The sequence below is a fragment of the Taudactylus pleione genome, unplaced genomic scaffold (genome assembly GCF_031769625.1).
Source record: "Taudactylus pleione unplaced genomic scaffold, aTauple2 ptg000391l, whole genome shotgun sequence".
NCBI classification, from domain to species: domain Eukaryota; kingdom Metazoa; phylum Chordata; class Amphibia; order Anura; family Myobatrachidae; genus Taudactylus; species Taudactylus pleione.
The window spans coordinates 13,559,790-13,583,328 of record NW_028284792.1 but is presented as its reverse complement, the minus strand read 5'-3'; the positions used below and the strand labels follow the sequence as shown (position 1 = coordinate 13,583,328).

Below are 23,539 nucleotides of genomic sequence, written 5' to 3'. Positions count from 1 at the left end.
AGTCAAGAGTAGTAGTGATCTTCAAGCTGACAGCTCTTCTGATGTGGTCATCGTGTTTGAGCTGACTCCGACAGCAGAGCAGAGAGTAATGGCAGAACAGCTACTTCTCCCGACAACTTTCTTCTGCTACAAGAACAAGCCCGGCTATGTCAGCGATGAGAATGACATTGATGGTAACTAATTCTTGAATTTGACGTTTGTTAAACGCTAAATGGTACTTTTACTAAGTGGCAGCTTTTTAGATCCGCCAATTGTTAGCAGTTCTGGCTGCTGCATTTAAATGATCAATAGTTAAATGCAAAACACTCCTTAATATATATAGCCCCAAAAGTGCCTTATATGGATATCGTAGTGGTTTGCTCTCATTGCTACTTCTCTGGGCTCATTCATTAAATGCTTTTCTGTTTGAAACCCTTCAGGAGATTACTTGACAAAATTCAGCTTTAGGTATTTTTAGTCTGATGTTCTAATCTGTAACTTTGTTGCTTTAACTGTATAGAAAAAAAAAACATGTCCACGTTCAATGACCTGGACTTAATGTATTTCCTTTAGAGGAATGTGAAGGGTTAGCAGTCAGGAGTATTTACCTGCAAGTTGATACTAAGCTCAGCCTTTTTTTTTTTTTATTGGCTGCTCTATTGTAATTCTAAGAGGGCAATTCAGTTGTTAGCGTCTGCGGCTATCAGCGCTGTGAGCTTGACGGAATCGGTATTTTCGGCTCGCCTCCTTCTGAGGTGACAAGCAGAAATGTGTGAAAAGTGTTTAGTTTGTGTACCCTAACCAGGATTTTAGATGAGTTTAGCCATTTTATGCAGCTAAACCCGATCCAATTGCGTGCGACAAGCACTATAAACAATTGGAAGGAAACATTGGGTGCCTAATAATTATTTTAGTGTATAATTATAATAATAATTAGCATGCCTTAAAAAATGATTGAATTGCCCCCTAAGAGCACAAAAGGAAGATGGCTAGTGTCATGTACAGGGCTGTGGAGTCGGTAGAAATGTACAGACTGACTTTAAAATAGACTTAAAATCTATATAATAATTCTCCAAAGTGTTCCTGGGATTGACATGCGCAGTAGGAAATAGTGCACACCACTCCCCAAAGAGTGGGACAGAGTGAAGGGTGAGCCTCAGTGATCGGTAAGTGGCATGCCACCACCAACACTTTATTACGGCAAGTAAAGCATGAGCCTGTATGCTCACTTTGACATGCAGTGTGCATATACTGCGCCATTGGAGTGCTGCCGAGCTGTGCATGTATTTGAATACTTTCTGCATGTTTCAAGGGACATTATACTGGATGCCGGAAGTGCAGGTTTAGTTGAATGACCTGCAAGGAAACCGCTTGGAAGGGGAGGGAAAAAGGATTCTACTGTAGATAACAAAATGGTATTAATTCTGGTAACATTTGCATCTCCTATCTATTCTGTTTAATGCTCAATATATATATCACCATATCCATCTCCCTATCTGACTATTATCTTGCAGAAAAGAAACGCTAAATGGCAGAAGTAGAAAGCCAATAAAGTGTTGTTGACCAAGACAAAAAAAATGAGTGTTTTCTGCTCTGAAAAGTTTTGTTCAAAACGAGGATAAAATAGCTGCAAATTTGTTATTACTAATTCATATACATTTGCCATTCATGAAGTAATCTGTTAGGCCTACCGGAACCACAGCCCTGGTAACATAGTGCTAAGCAAGTTGCTTTAGTTTATATTCCTAAATAATTAACAAATTTACTTTATGTGCAAGTTATACATTTACTGTTCAAGAGTCATATATGAAACCTTGCCATAACGCCACCATTGGCAAAAACAACTATTTTTGTAACATGCTTTCCCTTCAAAAATCGAATCTATTGTATGTGCAAATACAATGTATTGTGTTATGTGATGAAACAATACTGTAAATATAAAGTATGTCCTCAATATGTTTTAAGTAGATGAGGATTTTGAGTCAGCGGTCAAGAAGTTAAATGGACAACTTTACCAAGAAGATGAAAGGAAAAATCAAACCTCTGCATCAGGTACACATGACTCTTGGTCCTGAACTTGTTCAGCAAACTTTTGGTTATGGGTAATGGGTGCCTTCTGTCAAGCACAGATAGCATGGCAAGCCACCTTTCGTCCTAGGACTGTATTTATGGAAGCTCTGTATAGCCAGATGATGTAGGATATATTTCCTGTTTTTGCCATTTGAGTTTTTCATTAAGCAGAAATTGCTTTTCTTTAAACTCTAAATGACCAGCAGGGTTTGTGTAAGTGCATGTCTTTAAACTTAGGCATGTATCTATATAATAATTCTCTAAGGTGTGTCCCGTCTCCAACGTATGCACAAAGGGAGCCAGGGTGTGTGCCCCAATGGAGGAGAACACTGTCTCTACCATAAACTGGGTAAGTATGAGCTGAGGAATGGGACGGGTTGTCAGCTGGACCTGGCAGCGCGGGACAGACTGATGAGACCCAGCATATGCCTGGTTCCTTAACTAGTATATTATATATTGGATGACAGATGGGGCCTCTTTTTGATAAATTTATGTGCTTTATATATGGAAAATAAGGAAAAATACATTTACTCAACTCTTCACTAAATTACCTTTTATGTGTTTAATGGAAGCCCAGAAACATTTCCCAAAGTTTTATCAGACTAATTCTCCCATGTATAGGATTAAGTGCATTCTCAGAGTACAGGATTTCTGTATAGTGAGCATTGCCAGATGGGAGAGTGGCCATTGTGATGATTCTCAGTATGCATATTCAAGTAGCTTTTGTGGATAGTGCCACTTAGGAGGTCTTCAATATTGGAGCGAAAAGTCCGTGCTGGACTTTTCGCTCTACTTTGGAGTTTTTACAGAGATAAAGTATCGGGCGCATGCCCGTTTTATCCCCTGAATTCAATTTGAAAGCTGCGAAATCAGGACCCGGCAGAAAGGCAAGTATCTGGAAAAATTCTGCAATTTTCGGGATCACTACGGGTACCCCCATTTTCACCTGCGGAAGGTTAGTATGCTTTTTAAATAGCCTCGGCAGGTATTTTTTTCTAACAGGGGAGAAGGGGTGAAGAAGAGCACTTAGCGTTTTTTTTTTTTTTTACAAAAAAAAAACGCTGTGCATCAAGTTTGAGGTACATGAAAATGGGTGCAAGCATATTTTTAAGTCCCTAAGGTGCATTTTTAAAATGAAGAAAACACCTGCATACTTGGGAACCCCCCCTGAATTAATTTAGTTAGTTCCATTTTCTTTTTTCACCCCAAATTTAAACTTTATTATTTGGGGTGTCCTGATTTTTTTTTTTTTTTGACACAGATCTGTTTTAGGGGACTCTCCCAGGGGTGCAGGCTAGCTTTTAAGCCTGCACCCCTGAACCCCAATTCTGCACTTTTTTCCGCCACCTCTTCAGTAGTGAAAAGTTATCCCCGTTTTTTTTTTTTCAAAGACTCTTCGCACCGGCGAAAAGTCTTTGAAATTGAATATGGGGATAATGAAAATAGGCGAAAATGACGTCATCGGCGAGAACGCCCTTTTCGCTTCAAATTCAACATGGCCCATAATGTGAACTAGCTAGCATCCTTTTTTTTTTTTTTCTTTTAATTTAATTAGAAATGTTGTAATCAAAAGGTAAAATGCCCATAATCAATTCCTCCTTATAAAGCACACTTGCAATCAAGCTAGAATATAAGGTATTTTTACCAAGTCTTCATGTGCTAGTTGGGGGTTGTTGGCACAGTTCGCTTCTAGGTAATATGTATCCTGTTGGCTCACTTCAGATCTGCATTTTTCAGGCCACAGCCAAAACGCCACAGAGTCTGAGAAGGAATGTGTGATTGTCTGGGAGAAGACGCCCACCCCTGAAGAAAAGGCAAAAGCAGAAACGTTGAAGTTGCCACTAACTTTTTTCTGTGGGCTGAGCAGCGACACAGATGAGGATAAAGATAACACTGACGACTATGAATTTGCAGTTAAGAAGGTGGAGTCAGATGTAAGCACAACACTTCTTGGCACTTATCTCAGACCTTGGGGCAGAGAGCATTTCCGCTCACGTGTGAAACGGTTGTGTGTGTTGGTTTTGTGCAACATGCTTAAGGAGTTCTCAGGAGATATTCTAAACTTGCTTGCTTTCCCTATAGAAGTGAGCATGGCTCACTTGTAGCACATTTTAAACTTTATTTAAAAACGTACAAAAAAGCAATGACTGTGTACGCACCTACATAGCATGTGGTGGTGGTATTATAGTTGAATACATGGTTAAACCCATTCAGAACTTTTAAAACTGTTGGCCAAAGTGTGCAAAAAACTGATTGGTTTAAGGTGGGTACAAAATAGAAATCAGATCTACATGGTACACACTGAAAGTCCCTCATTTCATTGTAGAGATGGCTTGTGGTTTCCTCAACTTTTTGATTTAATGTTTACATTTGACACTAAATTGCTAGTTGTGCTTTTGCTACTATGTGTTTTTATTTTTTTTATTTTAAATTGCGTTCTAAAATGATAGAACATGAAATACTTGCCTTGTTTGTCGTTTGGTTTTCATACTGCCTTATGCTCTACATGAAGGTCTTGCTTCGTTCATCGGCTGTTTTCTAATTGGAAACAACACAAACAATACCCAGTAGGCGCTTAATTACTGATTAGAGACATTTATGATAATACAGCAGCTGCTCTATATAGGAACTCTGCAGTTCCAAAAACCTCCACAATCCTACAATACTACTATATAAGAGCTGCGCTGATATGTCCATATGATGAAGTGCAAATATGAAGTATTATTGTTTTCTAATCGGTATGTTTGGTATTGTAAATGTTTGCTATATATTTATAACTTTATTTTACATGAATATAGTGTAAATCATACATTCTGTAATGCCTCTTTGAGAATGTGACTTTATTGCATGCTGACATGAATAAGCCATTGTCTTAAGTACTTAGCATTTTATGTCCAATGAATACATGCTTTGTGATTTGTAACTCACAGCCCTCCCACAGTGTTGTGTTGTAGATATTTGTTTCTGTGAGAGACTTGGTATTTCTCATAGTACACTATGAAGCTGCAGACCCCATAGTAGAAAATTATTTTAAAACAAAATGTGTATACTGTATATAGTAAAAAAAAATTGCACAGGGATCTAAGTGTGTATGATCTGCTATATTGCGAAAGAGAAGATATACTTTCCATTGTGAGTGAAATATCCACATTCTTTGCTTCCATTTAATACCATTTAGACTAAGTGGCCACATTATAGTAAATGAATGGCAGGATACTTGCTAGCTTTACTGAGCAGTAACATCTGAAAAATGTTGTGTACAGGTAGTATTGTGCTAGAGTAGTGTGTAAAATATTCCTGGAGTAACGTTCTGTAGAATGACTTTTCTCCTTACAGACCAGAGGAGTTTTAATATATTTGATGGGGGTTTGTTTGGGAGGCCTATGTCAGTGGAAAAATAGTCCTATGTCAGTGGAGGAGTCCTAAAAAAAAAAAGTGTAGCCACAATTTTCCCCATGGTTATTGTGAACTGATGACCTCGCTCTCCCAGGAGTCTGAGATTTTGATTCTATGCTCCTTAACGTTACCCTTCTTGCATATATCAAAAAGGGTCTGAATCGTTTTCCATTCGTTGATTTACTAACTAACCAACCCAAGTGTTAAATAGCTCCTTCTTTGTGTGCGCATAGCTTAACAGGTATGGGATTGTCTATTTGGCAACCACGTATACAGACACATACACAAAATGCAGGAAGATGATCAAGCTACTGATGCGTTTCAGTGATTGTTATATTTTACACTGACGTCGTCAGTGTTTCTTCCTTTAGTTGTCTTTGTTACTATGAGGGTCTCTGTTTAATTTGATAAAGAGGGGATGATGGGGGGGGGTCGGGTATTGTAAATAGGTAGTGGATTTCTTACATGGTGTTCCAGAATACAGAAAACTATGCGTTTCAGATAGTAAATCCCATACCTGTATGTCTCAAAACAAAGAGCAACATTGTTTCTTTTGTTTTGTGGTAGGAAAGTCTGCTCTTCATTTTCTTTGCTAACCAAATTGCTTTCTGTGATTATGTTGTTAATGTGAAAACAATGGTTAAGTCTCTGACCTATAAATAAAGGTTTTTTTATTCTTACCTTTTGTCCTCTTACTCTGCCGAATCTTGTTTTCTACCCACCTATTTTCCATGTCAAATGTTTAACAATTGTCCACCTCTGTAATAGTTCTTCCGTTAATTCCAGTCTTAATTATGACTTTTCTAAAATGTTACTTTGAACTCTATGCATGTTACCCTTCTGGTGTATCGTCAGGCTAAGTCTAGTCCTTTCAATGCTTTTACTGACTTCTCACTGTACTAAATGTGAATTTTTGAACTATATTACAAGTGGCCCTCCCAAAAAAAAAAAACCTACATCCTTTTAAGTGCAAGGTCCTCAAGAAGCTATCATCCTGGGTCATTACAGTTATTGGTAAGGAGGATACGTGGGTGTGTACAAATTACCTGTTTACTAGGACCACTAAGTTGTTGTTTTTTGTTTAATTTTTATTTAGTCTTCCTATATCAGTATAGTGGTCCTTTTATGTCTCTTAAAACGGCTGCACATCTTTACCTACTGTAATGAAGCTAAAGTGGAGCTTCTAACATTGTTGGAGGTTTAGAGCAATATGGTTGGTGTAGTGGTTAGCATTACTGCATCAGTCATAAGTCCATTTCCTGACCAAGTCCCTATGTGATATTTTTTTGAAGAGGTTAGTATAGAAATGAGCATGCAGTGAGTTAGAGGGATCAGATAAATTGGGGGGGACCAGTGTCAAAGGGGAAGGTTTATCGTGAGATGGTTTGAGTGCAGAGGCTTCATATCTGATTACTGGACATAACTTAAGCTGCCCATCCACTACTAGATGCGGGGACGATGGCACGTTTACAACATCGTAATCGTGACGTTGTCCCCCTAGGGGTGAAGTGCATACGCTGAACGTTCAGACGTTCAGTATATGCAGATCAATCATCCCCGAGCATGGCAACCTCACGGCGGTTGTCTGGTTGACTGTCATGTTCGGGCGATGATAGATGTTAAAAACGACCAGCAGGCACATGCATCGCTGGTCGTTTTTAACATTTTACTGCCAGATTTGCGGACGATTTGCAAGGAGGACTGTAGGAGAAAGTGGGTGTAGTGTGCAGTATTTTTTTCATGATCTGTTTTGTGGAATGATGGCAACGATAGTATGCCTGCGCACTCAAAAAGATTTTGTTACAAGTCTCAAGCATATAAAATTAAATACTCAAACTAAAATCAAATAAATAAAAACATCAATATATTGGTCAAAGAACAGTTACGGTTGGACATACATTCAAATAATTATGAGCGCGACTAATACATTCATGAATTCTGATTATTATTCTTTTGCTCAAGTCAAGTGTATACAAATACCAGTGTTTGCAAATTAGTTTTGTTACTCCATTCATATATTAGAGAATTCTCTGTGTATAAGTTAGAATGTAATACTCACGGGACAGAAGACCGCATTGGATACCACTTGGTAGATTATCCTGGGTGAGCTTGTAATTGTTGATTAGTGTAAGACTGCAGAATATTATTCTGGGGGTAGACTCAACCCAAGTCTTGTGAAATGCAGTCTTCCACCTGCACTCGCTGTAGTGAAGATCGCCGCCTACAACTGCTGTATAGAGTTTAGACCCGGCAATGCTGGACTCTGATGTTGTAGAAGCAAGCTCTCGGTAAGCGCCAGGTAGTGTGCCGGCTTTCAGCACATTTTGGTCTCGGATGTAGCAGCAGGGCTTTGTAGGAAGCTTGATAAAGCAGTAAGCTGTCGGCTCTGTTGATGTAGAAGCCGGTATGTGTCAGTGAGCGTGTTGGCTTGCAGCACAGTTTGTCCCCAATTGGGCTGCAGGACTTTGTGTTTGATAAAGCAGTGAGCTGTCTCAGCAGCTAAGAAGACGAAGGATGCTGAAGACAGAAGGCATTTGGACAGATGTGTAGTGAACGTCAGCAGGAGAAAGTAAATTGAATAGATGCATGGGTAAGGGTATGTAGTGGTCTTGTCAACACACATAATGGCGGCAAACCGTATGTGGACCCCAGAATGCAGCTCCAGGACGTCAAGTGTGAAATGCTCCTTTGTAAGCATTAATCGTCATGGTCACATTTGTACTTACAGCTTCTGTGAAATGCTTTAAAGAGCATTTCACACTTTCGGTGACCTGATGCAAAGGTCCACATACTGCTTGCTGACATTAAGGGCGGAATTCAATTCTCTCCAGACCCTATCGCTCCCGACGGAGCTATTCTATTCTTGCTCCTGTCGGGCGCGATCAGCTGCCAGCGCTACATTTCAGCTCGCAGCCCCTGGGGGATGAGAGCTGAAATGTGTGAAAAGTGACGTTTGGGCGCCCAAACATCACTTTTCGCGATCGCGCCCAGCACTTTGGTCGGGTTTAGCTGCTTTACGCGGCTAAACCTGACCTCTATGGGCGCGATCAGCGTGAAATTCTGGCACAATTGTATAGCGGCCCGCGATCTCCTGTCACTTTAGACGGGAGATGCGGGCCGCGAAATCAATTGAATTCCGCCCTATGAATGTAGACAAGACGTATGTATTCTGATTACCATGGGTAGGTAATGAGTGATTGTGGAGGAACCCTGTATCCAAATTGTGTGCGCCAGTGGAGGAGGTGGAGTGTACTTTACCGCCCCCTGGCTGGGGTTAATGGTAGGCAGCCTCTGCAGCTTTGACATGAGGTCCTGAATGCTGACAGTTGGGCTCAGTGGGTACTGCAGCCAAACAGAGATGGCAGCAGCAATTACAGTTGGGCTCAGCGGGCAGATGGGCAACTGAACAGATATTGAAATGGCAATTAAAGTTGAGCCCGGTTGGCTGAGCAGCTGAATGGAGATGGTATTTCATTAGATCCCAAAGCAGGCTTGGTTGTGGTGCGACGTCATCCTCAGTGTTACTGTGTCATTTATCAACAGTATCCACAAATAGCTGATGCTACATACAGTGAATGCAGAAAGTCCCACAGGCAGTGACTGTGTGTGACAGACTGTCACACACTTAGCACACAGTCACTGCAGAAGGACTTTCCGAACTCACTGTACTTATTAGAATAAGAAAAAGTTAGAGGTCGGGCATAGGACTAAGATGCAGCTAACTCTAATTTCTGTCTGCATGCCATGAAAGCCAAGAAGATATTTTTTAGAACAAACAGTTTACTATTTTCAAGCTCTCTACATTTTATATTTACCATATTTATAGAATTTCTTTTGGACTGGAAAATCGGTAATTACTAGACTTATATATATATATATATATATATATATATATATATATATATATATATATATATATATAAAAAATTTTTGTCGAAATATAAATGAGACATGTTCAAAGAAGGTGTTTGTATAGATTTGTTAGTGTGTGCTAAGAAGCATTGCTAGCACTTATGTCATACATGAAGGATTTTATTTTTTATCTGTTCAGGAATCTCTGAAGACAGAAAGAAGAAATGGGACTGCTGTAGCCGCAGACTCATCCCCTGGAAGAACAGAAGGTCCAGACAGCTCTTCCCAGGAACCTGTAGACCTGTCATCAAAAACAGAAGCACTGAAGCCAGATTCTGACATCCAAGGTATTTTAATTTTGTTTTATCAAAACCTATTAGTTTTTTATTTTCCACATTCATTCTTTCCATCACTTAACATGTATGAGGTAGCTGTATGCAATATCATGTATGGCTTTATTCACATCCCCCAATTCAGAGCATGCCACACAGTAGGGGTGTGAGAGGAGTCCTAATATGCCATATAGCTTTATTTCTCAGTGTAATATCTAACTGTGGGGTAGTTGTTTTATCTGTCAATATGGGGAAGAAGGGGCATCTGCACACGTTATGTGCATTGTCACCACTTCTCCCTTATGTATTATTGAGGGGTCCAGTGGTAAATGACGGCTTACAAGATGGCAGCACCGTTGTGGTGGGCTATGTATGAACAATCACTGGCACTGACCGCTCCGACAGCTGCAACTGTCGTTGCCCTAATACCAGCGGGCCGGTACCGGGGGCTGCACGTGAGATGTTGCGAGGCTTGCAAGATTCCCCTCATACCCATTAGAGCCGCCCGTGAAGAGAGACAGCGCATCTGCACTAGGTTTATGCACTGTGTGCTTCAGACAGGGATCGCCGGAGGGAGCAGTTTTCACCCCCCCCCCCACTCCTGCAGATGAGATGTTTATACATCTCATTGGCTTTGCTTCCTGCTTCGCCTCGGTAAAGAGGCGAAGATGGAAGAGTTATAGCGGCGCAATCTGTGCTGCTATAACGCAGCCTCCCCACTATTTCAGGAAATTTGAAAAATACACATTTGAAGCGCCACAATACTGAATACACAATGACACAACAGGAAAATGTATACAGTATATATTCCTGATCATATATCAAGCTCTTCAAATACCATGGCAATGTATGTACATATACTTTCCCACCCAGATCATCTGTAGTAATACTGCACAGACACAAAACATTCTCTGCAGTAAGGATCCTTCTGGTGAAGCCACATTAGCTGCCAAACATCCTTCTTTTCTCCTTCCATCACAATAACCTATCTCTACCACCCTGCTAGAAATGAGTATTGCTGTGGAAGACATACATGCATGCAATGCCACTCTGCTCTTGCCAGCAGGTAGATGGCAGAGACATCCAAATTCATCCCCTCTGTCTCTCCCCAGAGTACAGGAGGCGATGCGGCACAAACCTTCTAAAGGAAGTGAACATGAACACTAACTGCTGTTGCAATACCACTGTCTCCGCTGGGGCTGCTGAGGATCTGTTTCCTTTCAGTACTGGAAATCCAGTCACCAGGTTGGAGATCTTAGAAGCCAAGGCGAACTGGTGACCGTGGTTCCTAGTTTAACTGCAAAATTATGTTTTAAATCGGCACTTTCCCACATTTATGTGGCTGCAGTTGTAACAGGCGTTGTGTTCCTGAATCAGTGACCTGTTAAGAACTTTACTGAAGTGGAGGAACCTTATTCAGAGGCATTTCAGTCTGTTTCAGGTGTGCATTGGAGTCTCCTTGCTAGGACTAGAACTCTTGTCATCTTAGACCTAGCTCAGCTATGATGCGGGACCTTCTAATGTTGTACATGGTTGTATGGTTACATATTCTAATATATACACAGATCAAACCTCTTTTATAAATATAGATGGTGATTGGTTTTGGCTGAATTTCAGAGATTCACCCCAAAAAATCTGAAAATACCCACTGAAGTATCAGGTCTATCAGTGCATGGAAAGTAAAGAATCAAATTGGCAAGCATCAAGCATCTCAGGTGTCATATTCCTAAAAGGAGTTTATTGCTCATGGAAAATGTTTCTGGCTGTAAATATTAGTAGTCTACACTACTGTACACTCTTGTGCCCCCCACTGCATTTGCTGGTAAAAAAATAAAACCTTTCTGGAATTCCAAATGGCCAAAGCTTGTTCTAATAATTTAAGTTTTATTCTCAAGGTAAAATCAACATAAATCAAGATATAATTTTTCATCCTTCTATATTCCCCAAAATTTTAAAGAACAGGACATATTTGTCTCTATCTGCAACCGCCATGAGCTCAACTTCCTGTTGGTTTACGGTTGCATATTAACACACTTGCGAAATGAAAACCTCTCAGCTAACTTGAGTGCTGGCACTTTATACAAGAGCCGCTATCCCATTGTGGACTTACTGTAACTATGCTTCTGTCTATGCGATTGTTATTGCATACATCTACAAAGTTCTGCAATACCGATGTTCACTCCTCTTCCACAGTGGCATTTGTTCCAGCAATTCATTTCCTTCCCTTGTTGGTTGTTGCAGCTTTGAAACACATCAATGTCCTGCACTGCCACCAAGGCTTTACTCACTAGTGGATTTATTTCTCCTAGGTCTATGTATCTGTGCATTGTTCCCACCCATACCTGCTGCTTGTCGTTTACGTTTCATTTGTATTTCCGGCTATGGTCTATTCTATCAGACTCCAGAACTCACCTAGTTCTGCTAGACCCGACTTTAGTACAACTTATTTGGAATGTGACAGGAGTCTAATATTTAAATTAGAAGATTTGCTATACTGTACCTCTAGTCAGGACTGACTGCTTTTAATAAATTCCCACTTTCGATGTAGCCCATCAATGTGACTTGCCATATAAACCTAATCTGCACTTCTCCTGACCACTGTAAAGGTAGGGTTATCTCTCCTTTGGTATCAATCCGTTAACCCTGAACTCCAGCATCCTAATGCAGGCATTCTGGTGGTGAACAGTATCTTGGCGGTAATCCTTTCAATGCCAAAATGTATAGAGTTTCAAAGAAGATTCCGCACAAACATTCTGAAGGTGGTGTGATGATAATCCTCGGAACTTGGTCACCAAACCTAGCTATTGAGGGACACTTGTAGCTTACTGCATCCACCAGTTAAGCACATTCAACAGTCTGATAATAGTTATTTGATTTGGATCAGATAATTTTGTTGTGTTCAGAAGAGTGGAAGCCAATTTGGTGGCTTATATTTCCTCAGTGGAGACCTGAAACTATATCTCAAACACCAGCATATTGACCCCAGCAAGTGCTGTCTGTAGATATGGTCTTAGAACTAGTCATGTTAAGGTTTATTTTTTATTTGTTTATGTACAGCAGGGGTTCCCAATCACAGTCCTCAAGGCACACTAACAGTCCAGGTTTTGGGGAGAGCCATACTTGAGCACAAGTGACTTAAATCAATACAGGTTGAGTCTCCCATATCCAAAATGCTCGGGACCAGGGGTATTTTGGATAACGGAATATTCCGTATTTTAGAATAATGCATATCATAATTAAATATCTTGGGAATGGGACCCCAATATACACACAGAATGCATTTGTGTGTTATATACACCTTGTACACATAGCCTGCAGCTCATTTTATACAATATTTTCAATAATTTTGTGGCTCAAGCAAAGTTTGTGTACATACATGAAATACATTTGTTTCATTTACACCCTATACCAGTGTTTGCTAACCTTGACACTCCAGCTGTTATGGAACTACATAACCCAGCATGCAGTGCTACAGTTTTGCTATTAGGGCATGCTAAATCTGTGGCAGGGCATGCTGGGATATATAGTTCCACAACAGCTGGAGTGTCAAGGTTAGCCAACACTGCCCTATACACACAGCCTGAAGGTAATTTTATACCATATTTTTAATAATTTGTGCCTTAGGCAAAATTTGTGTATCTTGAACCATCAAAAATCAAAGGTTTTATCTGTCATGCCAAAATTATTCCGTATTTCGGAATATTTGGGTACGGGAGACTCAACCTGTATAACTGAGGTACTAATTAACCATCTGTGCACAATCATGGATATCACTAAAACCAGGACTGTTGGTGTGCCTTGAGGACCGAGGTTTGGAATCACTGATGTACAGTCTCAAACTAGAACGGTACTTCTTGATAGACCAAGGTGTTTTTGGTTGCTATGCTAGTAGACTTATTATGCTTGTCATACAGAGGACAGTGGCAAGCCAATGAGAGCTTGGGGTGAGCTGAAGACACATCAACAGTAGTTTTCAACTGTACTGACACTTGTTTTGTTTTTTGGTTTTTTTCAATCAATACCTTAAACATAAACTCTTATTGCAAATAAAAGGTAAAAACTGTGTTGTCTTTAAAGACCTGTTTAAACATAAAATTATAAATGTATATACAAGTCTGAAGTGTCCCTCTAATTACTGATAATCAATTAAATGAATTTGAAATTATCATCTTAGTTTTGTCATTAATATTTCTGTATGCTGAATTTTCAGTTACCAACTTTTCCTTTGGCTTAAGCACTGGCTCCGCCCTGACATTTGCCGACCTATCGTCAAATAATGGGGAATTTGCCTTTGGTTCCAAAGGTAAGTTATGAACTTTGTAGACAGAATCTAGATCTTGCTTTTGCAGATAATGTATTTTACAGTAAAGTGCTCCATCAATTTGTCATTGTGGGAGGATGTAAATATTGTGAATGTGGTTCCCAATGTAACTGTTAATTTAAAATAGTTACTGATTACAAAACAGTATGTAATGGCTGAACTAAAAATAAGTAACTTCTTTCATGCTTTGTAAAATGTTTTATTTTATATTTATTTAAAGATGTCTAATCTTGTAATGAATTGATAATGTTTGAAGTTATTGAATTACTCCATGTATTGGAAGAAATCTGGCACATTAATTGTTTACAAACCAGTTTAAGATCTTGTAGCACTGATTGCAGCAACAATCAATGGTGCATAGCATTGGTAGTAATAACAATATAGGTTCTCTGTTTTATTGTGCAATGTATTTTGTTTTTAGTTTTCTGTAAAGCAAGAGCACTACAAAGCTAGAATAGAGCTGGATGAAGACTTCCTGTAATGCTAATAGTTTTATTACATCTGTAGGTACAAACTTCCAGTGGGCAAACACAGGGGCAGCTGTGTTCAGCTCCGTGAACCGGACAACAGAAAATGAGGGTGAAAGTGATGAAGAGTTGGTTCACAACGATGATGTGCACTTCGAGCCTATTGTGTCCTTGCCAGAGGTAAGGCCCCAGTTACAGTTAACCCTGCTGTTCTGTTCGGGTCTATTTGACCCGAAAACGAAATTCGTTTCGGTTTCAGTTCGTTATTTATGTAATTCTGATTTCCATATTTTATGGATTTTATTTTTTTGGCAAATAGTTATCCAAAAAAAAATATATATATTTTTTTCAAGTTATCTGTCGTTAGTACTAATGTACTGTTCTGGTCAAAATGACATGATTTGAATATTATACTAGTGAGTGACTGTAAATGTTTCGAAAAACACATTACTTCAGCAATCAAAGTTCTGAAAAATATGAATACAGTAACAGTTCATTGGTTTACATTTGGATTATGTCATTTTTTTCACCTTTTTGTATCAAGTACAATAACCCTACTGTACTGTTCAGGTCTATTTGACCCATAACAAAATCTGTTTTGGTGTCAGTTCGCTCGTAATTTTTGTTTGCTTTCTTCATCTGAATGTTTATTTACTCTAATAAAAGTTTAGAGAATATCCATTGTATATTAGTGAAAACAGTAATTTTATAATACGGGTCATATTGACCCGAACAGTACATGAGTATAGTAGACCCGAGCAGAACAGCAGGGTTAATATTATTTCTAATTAAAATAGATTATATTTTTCTGTAAAGGTGCGCTTCGTTATACCAGCAGCTGCTATAAGAGTAAAGGGACCCATACATCGGCAATCTCAAAAAAAAATTAACATTCTGTGACTCCCCCAAATTAAAGATTCCCCAATCTACCAATCTGCTCCCATTACAGATATTTTTCAGTGATTGGGAGATCGTTTTCAGCAAAGCCCAGATTTGCCAATCTTGAAATGCTTGTCACTTTAATAGTAACGGTCATAAGATTTACAATAACACATCCCTGTTACTGTTATTGGGCCCATTCATCCACAATCAATTGGGGCAATGCTGCATTTTGCAGATTATTTTGTAAAAAAAAAAAAAACATCTGCAATGTATGGGTTACAGTACATGTACCACAATCCTCAGTTACAGCTATTTACAACACGTATGCTCTATTGAACAGCCATTAACCTCAGTACATCATCTGTCATTTGGTTTATTCAGGTGGAGGTTAAGTCTGGAGAAGAAGATGAGGAGATTCTTTTTAAGGAAAGGGCAAAACTGTATCGATGGGACAGAGACGCCAATCAGTGGAAGGAGAGGGGGGTAGGGGAGATTAAAATCCTTTTCCATCAAGAAAAGAAATATTACCGTGTATTAATGCGACGGGATCAAATATTGAAAGTGTGTATAAATCACATTATATCAAAAGACATGAAACTGGCACCGTTAAACACCGCCAACAATGCACTGGTTTGGACAGCAAATGATTTTTCTGGTAAGTACCAATTGCTTTAACTGTTTTGGATCATGAATATTTTCACAGCTGTATATTAATAGATTTTAATATAAATGTTAAAGAACCGGAGTTGTTAGGATAGACAGTGTGTAAAAGCAGAATACATGATATGTATGGAACATGGCCAGGGCAGTATTTATCATGCAATGAAGCTGGACAGGGTATAGTGGGTTGTGTTGGCTTTGTTAATGACCATTATAAACACAACCCTAAACAAACACACTATTCACAGAAGTGTCAGGTGACAAAAGTGTAAATTGTTACTTTCCCCCCTCATTTGGAACATCCCTATTAAGCAATTCGAAATGTTGAGCCATGCAGGGGACACCGAACTGTCCACACTGGTGACTTCAATCCATCCCAGGTATTCAGCCTTTTAGGATGAATGGTCATTGAAATAACTGCACATAGACTATCGCATCTGTCAGATAGGGACATAAGGGAAGTGCCTGTCAAAATGGACTACTGCTTTAAAACCTTGCAGGAAAATCTGTTGGTAGCACAGCATATACCATGTATTACTTAGGGTGCATTACACCGAACATGATTAACAGTACTGTTCTAAGATGTAGCCATGCAAAATATGAAATGTATTTAGGGTTGCTTGTCTTGTTCATAATTCGAATTGGTAATTATTTTAACTCCTTACTTTCAGTCCGATTTACGATATTTATATCGCACAGTCGCACACATTCCGTGGTGCTTTAAAGCGTATTTAGTCACTCACATCAGTCCCTGCCCCAGTGGAGCTTACAGTCTATGTTCCCTATCACATGCTCACACACATACACTAGATTATTTTTTTTGCTATCAAAAAATTTGTGTATAAGTGTATTTATTAAAGAGACTGGATGCCTAAATAGACTAGTATAAACATTTTAATTTTGTTTTTATAATTTTTAGATGGTGAAGGCAAGATAGAACAATTTGCGGCTAGATTCAAAACCCAGGAGCTGATGGACTCTTTTCAGCGAAAGTTTGAGGAATGTCAGCAGTGTCTATAAATTTCTGTGTCCCATTTGGAAATTTTTATTAGCTGTTAATAATGATAGCTCATCCATTTTTGGATTTGTTGACTGGGCCCTTGTTAGATTTCACTTATTCTCTAAATTTCAGTTAAAGAGTAAGCAAATCTGTGCTTCTTCCGGAAGTGTCTTCTAGTTTGTTCTGCATCATTCTTAACAGAATAAGAATAAATAAGTGATCGTAAATATATTTACATTTGTGTAAACAAATTCTTTGTGCACTTGTAAGAACACAAACCTATTTTTTAAATGTTAGTATTGTAAATAAAGTTCAGAGTGAAATCGTGGTCTTGTATTTATTACCAATCACTCATGTTTATCATTTTGTGTTTTATTCCTTCCAAATTGTGCAAAAATAGCATCATTCAGGTAATTTAAGTGGGTTGAACAATTATAAGTTTATTTAATTTGGTCTTTCTTCTCCGGGGTCCATAGCAAATACATTTGGGGTATGTGGTTGGAGTGATCCAGGCACCAAACAGTTAAACAAGCTCTCAGCTCCTAGGATGCACTGGGTCCTCCCCCATATATACCCTGCCCCGGGCTACAGGCAGTCAGTTGTTCTATTTGGTGCGAGAAGGCACCTTATTGACAGTGGGACTGCGGGAGCAGTCCAAAACGAGAAGTTTTTTTTATTGTCTGTCTTCCTTTCCTGGGCAAGCGGCGCGTGCCGACTGAGGGGAAACCTGAAGCAACTAATCCTCCGGTTAGACTCCCGTGTCGCTGCTCCATCTACCCCAGCTGGTGCCGCAACACTGGTGTGAAGCCAGTGATTTCAGCAGGGGCATAGGGCCCTGGACTGCAACTGGGAAGCATGGGGATCCAGGTAAGGTGGTGCCTGCTGATGCTGGAGCCACATGGCCGGGGAAACGCTGTAGTGAAAGTAGCCAGGTAAACTGCCTCCCACGCTAGACTGGGACTTGAGGGATTCCTGACAGCTGGGGACTAGATGGCGGCGGCCATGTCAGTGAACCGGGTGGATCCATACAACATAGGGGAGCTTCGCTCTCCCCAGCTGCCCCTCCCCCAACCCTCACACCGGCCCAGTTCAAGGTTCCTGCGTCTGGGTTGCTCCTCTCAGCCTCCCTCTATATGAGTCGGCCAGAGACCACTTTCAGGTGCTCTTGGTAGCTGTGCACTCAGGAGGTTGGGTCTGTCTCCCTGTATACAGAGCTCTATATCCTACTTGGCCTGAGGCTGTTCGTAATTGACTAAGAGCTTAAAATGCATATACTCATATAAAGGGAATATATTATGCATTGCATGTGACTTATGAAAATCTGTTGTGTGGTGCTGCCTTTTTAGGTTATAACTGACAGTTATTTAAACATACCACTGCTGTTTCTCCTCATAACCCTCTACTACAGGTGTCTGGGAAATTTGGGTGTGAAACATTGGGTACTCAGAACTTTGCATAATTGTACAAATCCGTGTTCTGTCCAAAGAATCTGAAAGACATGTGGCTGAAGCGCCTGTGCTGGTGTCATGTATGGCCTGTAAGCGGGGTTATCCCCAGAGGATTTCTTACAAAATGGATGAGGTGGTCACTGTGTTAAGGAGTCACCACATCAGTCAAACCTACCAGCTTCTGGACATTGACTCCATGGGGTTTCCTTTTCCCAGATTATGGACCAATATACCTCTGCTTGGGTGGCCAGGTTATACAGAGCTCAATATTCTACTAAGCTGGTGTGCTTTTTGTAGTTGATTAAGAACCTATGGCAGATATATTGCTTAAATGCATTGTTTTGCTGCCTTTGTTTTTTCTGGAAAGACTGTCAGTTATAACTGTACTTCACACTTGCTACATATTTGTGAAGGTGACCACATTACATTGTTGCCTTTGTAAAGGAAGTGCCCCAATGGCCCCCAGCTGCAGGCTGTAGGGGCTAAATTGCAATTCACATATACTGGTGACAACTGGGCTACCCATCCCCCTCTCTCCTAATTAATTAGGAAAGCTCAGCTGCAGTTGAGTACCGACTGGGGGGGGGGGGGGGGGGGGGGGGAGTTGGTCTATCCCTGAGTATGCCCCTTTTTACTAGGAAGGTGTATAACACTGGAATCCTACCAACTTTAGTTGCTTGTGATTCAGTACCTATTTAACTATTTTGCATTATATGCCCTTTTTTGCAAATATATGCATGTAGATCTTGCCAAACTGATGTGTTTAGGCAAGGATTTTATGTGACTTATGCTACTGTTGAAAGTGTTTTTACTTTTTTCTTCCTAACCCCCAAACTGCGGTGTAAGGGGTTAGAGAGTGCTTCACATGTATGTTTTTCTATGAAGGTGGTCACTTGGCATTATTAACCCTACAATTGTTGTAGGTTACTTGCAAATATTTCTCAGGAGGCTTGGTTCATCTCCGTGTATACCTCTCCTTGGATGGCCAGGTTATACAGAGCTCGATATCCTACTTAGCCTTGTGCGCTGTTCGTAGTTGACTAAGAACTTATTGCAAATATATGTGAAAGGGAAAAAAAACTCCATCTATATGAGTCGGCCAGGGTGCTCTAGGTGGCTGTGTGCTCAGGAGGTCGGGTCAGTCTCTGTATGCCTCCCCTGCGGTGATCAGGTCATACAGAGCTCTATATCCTACCTGCTGTTTGGTAGTTGACTAGAGAGCTTAGTGTGTGTGTGTGTATGTATGTATGTATATATATATATATATCTCAAATTGTATATCTGTGCATTGCATGTGACTTATGAAATCTGCCGTGTAATGCTTCCTTGTCAGTCATAACCTATCACTGCTGTTTCTCCTCATTAACCCTCTGTGACAGGTGTGTGGGATATATTGGGTGTGAAACGATTGTCACATTGATACTCAGACTTTGGATAAGTTTAGAGATATTATGTCCAAAGAAACTGAAAGACAGGTGGATGAAGCCCCTGGGCTGGTGTCATGTATGGCCTGTAAGCGGGGTTGTCCTCACAGGATTTAATACAAGATGGATTATGTGGTCACTGTTTTAAGGAGTCACCACAGCAGTCAAATCTACCAGCTTCGGGACAGGAGCCTCCTTGGGTTGCCTTTTCCCAGATCATGGCGCAGGTTGCAGACAGGTTGTCAGCTCCTACGCCGACCCTGATACCTACTATGTTTATGCCCCCTATGCATCCGTCCTGGAGGGACATGTATGCTCACTCGGGTCCGAATGTGGCTGCGTCCTCAGCAGCTTTCCAGCAACCGCTGCAAGCAGCTAGGCCTGTGCAGCCAAAAACCAGAAGGCGGTTGGTCTCATGCCGTCCAGCCCTCAGATTCTGGTACATCTTCTGGTGATTACTGTGATACACGGGTCACTCTCAGGAGAAGAAAACCATTTTCCAACAGCACATGTCCCCTCCACGATCAGAGCAATCAAAGCTCTGCTAAACATAAATGATAAAAGGCTACAGTATTCAAATGCCAGAAAGTTGTGAAAGCTCAATTTCCCAAATCTGAGCACCTATTCGGAATTTATGGAGGAAGTATGGAGTTATCCGGACAGGAAAATCCATATTACAAGAAAGGTTGTGGCCTTATATCCCTTTCCAGTACCATATGCATCCGCCTTTAAATGTTCCACTGATAAGAGACTTGCAGCCTGTCTCAAGGCAGTCTTTTCTCTATCAGGAGCTGTTCTTTGCCCAACCATTGTTACGGCCTGGGTTTCCAAAAAAGGCACAGACGATCTGTCTCTCGCCAGAAGTGCGACTGTCCCTGTCATGGTGGTTGCAGACTTATCGTCTCAACAAGGGTCGCCCATTCTGGATCAAGATTGGGTACTCCTCACGAATGATGCCAGCCTCCGCGGATGGGGAGCAGTGACAGGTCGACACGTTTCAAGGAAAATAGACAACAACTGAAAGCTGTCTGTCCATAAACGTCCTGGAACTAAGGGCAGTATTCAAGAGCACTTGTTCAAGCTCAGGAAATACTAAAGGGGCAGGCCTGTCCAGGCACAATCCAACAATGCCGCCGCAGTAGCCTACCTCATCCATTAGGGAGGCACGTGGAGCCAGGTATCAAACATGTCATTTTCCAGTTAGATCAGCTGTGTTCATACCCGGAGTCCTCAATTTGGAAGCGCACTTCTTAAGCCAGCAGGATATACACGCCAGAGAGTGGGCTCTTCATCCACAGGTATTTCAGAGCCTTGTGGACAGATGGGGACTTCCAGAGGTAGACCTCATGGCCTCGAGTCACAACCACAGGGTCCCCAGGTATGGGTTCAGAACCAGAGATCCTGCAGCTGAGTTTGTGGATGCTCTGGCAGTAGAGTGGAACTTCAGACTGGCATATTTGTTTCTTCCGTTTTCCCTTCCAAGGGTTATCAGGAAATACAAGCGGGAGAGTGCAACAGTAATACTGTGATAGCCCCTGCTTGGCCCAGACGCCATTGGTTCACCGACCTACAGAGTCTCTCCATAGACACTCCGTGGCCTCTTCCTCGAAGGCCGGACCTGTTAATACAGGGTCCCTGCCTGTATCCAGAACTTCCTCGTCTGTCTTTGATGGCGTGTCTCTTGAGACCTCTGTCTTAAAGGGAAAAGGTTTTTTCCAATTCTGTAATGCACAGAAACCTTCCTCTGGCAGCATTTATTACAAAATTTTGCACTCGTATTTTCAGCGGTGTGAACTGAGAAAATGTGACCCTAAGGTGGTTAGGGTTTCTCGAGTGTTTTTTCTTTGTCAGGCTGGTTTAGACTGGGGTCTCCGTCTGGCCACCCTTAGAGTTCAGGCTTCTGCACTTTTCAGTTTGGTTCAGCCTGATGTTAGAATATTTTTTCAGGGTGTTCTGAGGGTTCAGCCTCCCTTTGTCCCCCTCCGGTAGCCCGTGGGGTTTGACATTGGTTCTCAGGACTTTGCAGGCTCCTTCATTCGAACCCCTGAAATCAGTAGACCTAAAGTGGTTGAGAGCGAAGACAGTTTTCTTCTGGCTATCACTTCTGCCCGTAGGGTCCCTGATTTGGCAGCCCTGTCTTTTCTCTTTTTGTTGATATTTCATCAGGATAGAGCTGTTCTTCGTACTAGGGCCGGGTATCTCCCTAGGGTGGTATCCCGGTTTCGTGTGAAATTAAGAAATTGTGGTTCCGGCTTCGCAAGCTTTAGGCCTTTTGGCTAGTGAAGCATCACTGGATGTTGTCTGTGCATTATGTATCTATGTAGATCACACCAACTCCATTAGAAGTAAGCTAACAAACAGACTTTGGCCAGATGGTTGCGTATGACAATTTCTCAAGTGTACACACAAGCTGATCTTGTTGGGCCGAACACGGTCACAGCACTTTCTACTCAATCTGTGGGACCATTGCGGGCGGTTCATCGTGGAGCATTTGACACATTTTGCCTCTCAGGATGCTTCCTTCGGGCACAGGATTCTCCTTTCTGCTGAAACACAGCAGCGTCCCCGCCCTTAAGGGAACTGCTTTGTGACACCCCCAACGTATTTGCTATGGACAACGAAGAAGAAAAGTGTTATGGTATAACATACCTTCTTGTTAACTTTTTCTTCGAGGTCCACAGGACACCCACCCTAATGCACTTGGTGTTATTGGGTAGTCTTTTTTATTTTCTATGATTCCCTCCTCTTAGAGAGATTTCCTGAAGTACAAGAGTCTTTCCTTTTATCTTTGTTTTGCCTTCTCCTGCTTGGGCTTGATAACAAACTGACTGCCTGTAGCCAGGGGTGGGGTGTATATGGGGGAGGACCCAGTGCATCCTGGGAGCTGAGAGCTTGTTTTAACTGTTTGGTGCCTGGATCACTCCAACCACATACCCCATCGTATTTGCCGTGGACCCCATGGACCTTGAAGAAAGAGTTAACAAAAGGTATGTTATACCATAACTCTTATTTTTTATTTCCTCTCCCATAAGTGTAGAGACTATGTATAATTGTATATAAAATGTACATGTGTTAAGTGAGCTGACATGGTGTTGAATAACTGCAAAATGTGGCAATCTTTCTCCACACAGAATAGTATATTCATAAGGTGCACATTGTAGAAAATGTATGTACTTTAGTATTTTTGCAATATACACCGTGACGCAACTAGTTTTGCTAGTCTTACTGAAAAAAAAAGTGTAAACTATATTTTTGAATACAAAGTGTATGAATGACATCTCATGATTAAATATTTTTAATGGTTACTCATGTAGAGTATAAGCAACTCTTCTTCCCATAGTGCTTCCTCAGGTACATGACGGACATGCTCCCAGCTGTCCACATAATGTATAAGAGAACGTGATTCATCAGACAAGTCCTCCTCCTTCCATTGTCCCATGGTCTAGTATTGCCTTTCACATACCCATTATAGGAGCTTTCGGCGGTGGTCAGGGATCAGAATGGGCACTCTTAATTGGTTTGTGGCTATACAGGCCTATACACTGCAAGCTGCAATGTATTTTGTGTTCTAACACCTTTCTATCATTAACAAGCATTAACTTTTTCAGCGATTTGTGCTATGGTAGCTCTTATGTAGATTCGGACCAGACAGGCCAGCTATCAGGGCATCAATGAGTATTAGGCGCCTTTTGACCCGGTTGTCCTTCC

The 23,539-nt window shown here is 41.0% G+C and overlaps 1 protein-coding gene across 4 annotated transcripts in view; it reads left to right on the top strand.

Moving 5' to 3' along the window:
* The window catches only part of LOC148507581 (E3 SUMO-protein ligase RanBP2-like), a 90,373-nt gene extending 73,091 nt beyond the window's left edge, over window positions 1–17,282 (top strand). For 2 of the 4 annotated variants that reach the window (XM_088445972.1, XM_088445970.1), the window contains 8 exons: window positions 3–173; window positions 1,948–2,031; window positions 3,787–3,983; window positions 9,497–9,644; window positions 13,840–13,932; window positions 14,458–14,597; window positions 15,681–15,954; window positions 16,879–17,282. In XM_088445972.1, coding sequence (XP_088302098.1) covers window positions 3–173; window positions 1,948–2,031; window positions 3,787–3,983; window positions 9,497–9,644; window positions 13,840–13,932; window positions 14,458–14,597; window positions 15,681–15,954; window positions 16,879–16,979 — 1,208 coding nt within the window. In that variant the 3' untranslated portion in view covers window positions 16,980–17,282. Of the gene's footprint in view, window positions 1–2; window positions 174–1,944; window positions 2,032–3,786; window positions 3,984–9,496; window positions 9,645–13,839; window positions 13,933–14,457; window positions 14,598–15,680; window positions 15,955–16,878 lie in introns of all 4 variants that reach the window. The other 2 variants (XM_088445971.1, XM_088445968.1) reach the window with 1 other exon arrangement.
* The last annotated feature ends 6,257 nt before the right edge of the window (window positions 17,283–23,539 follow it).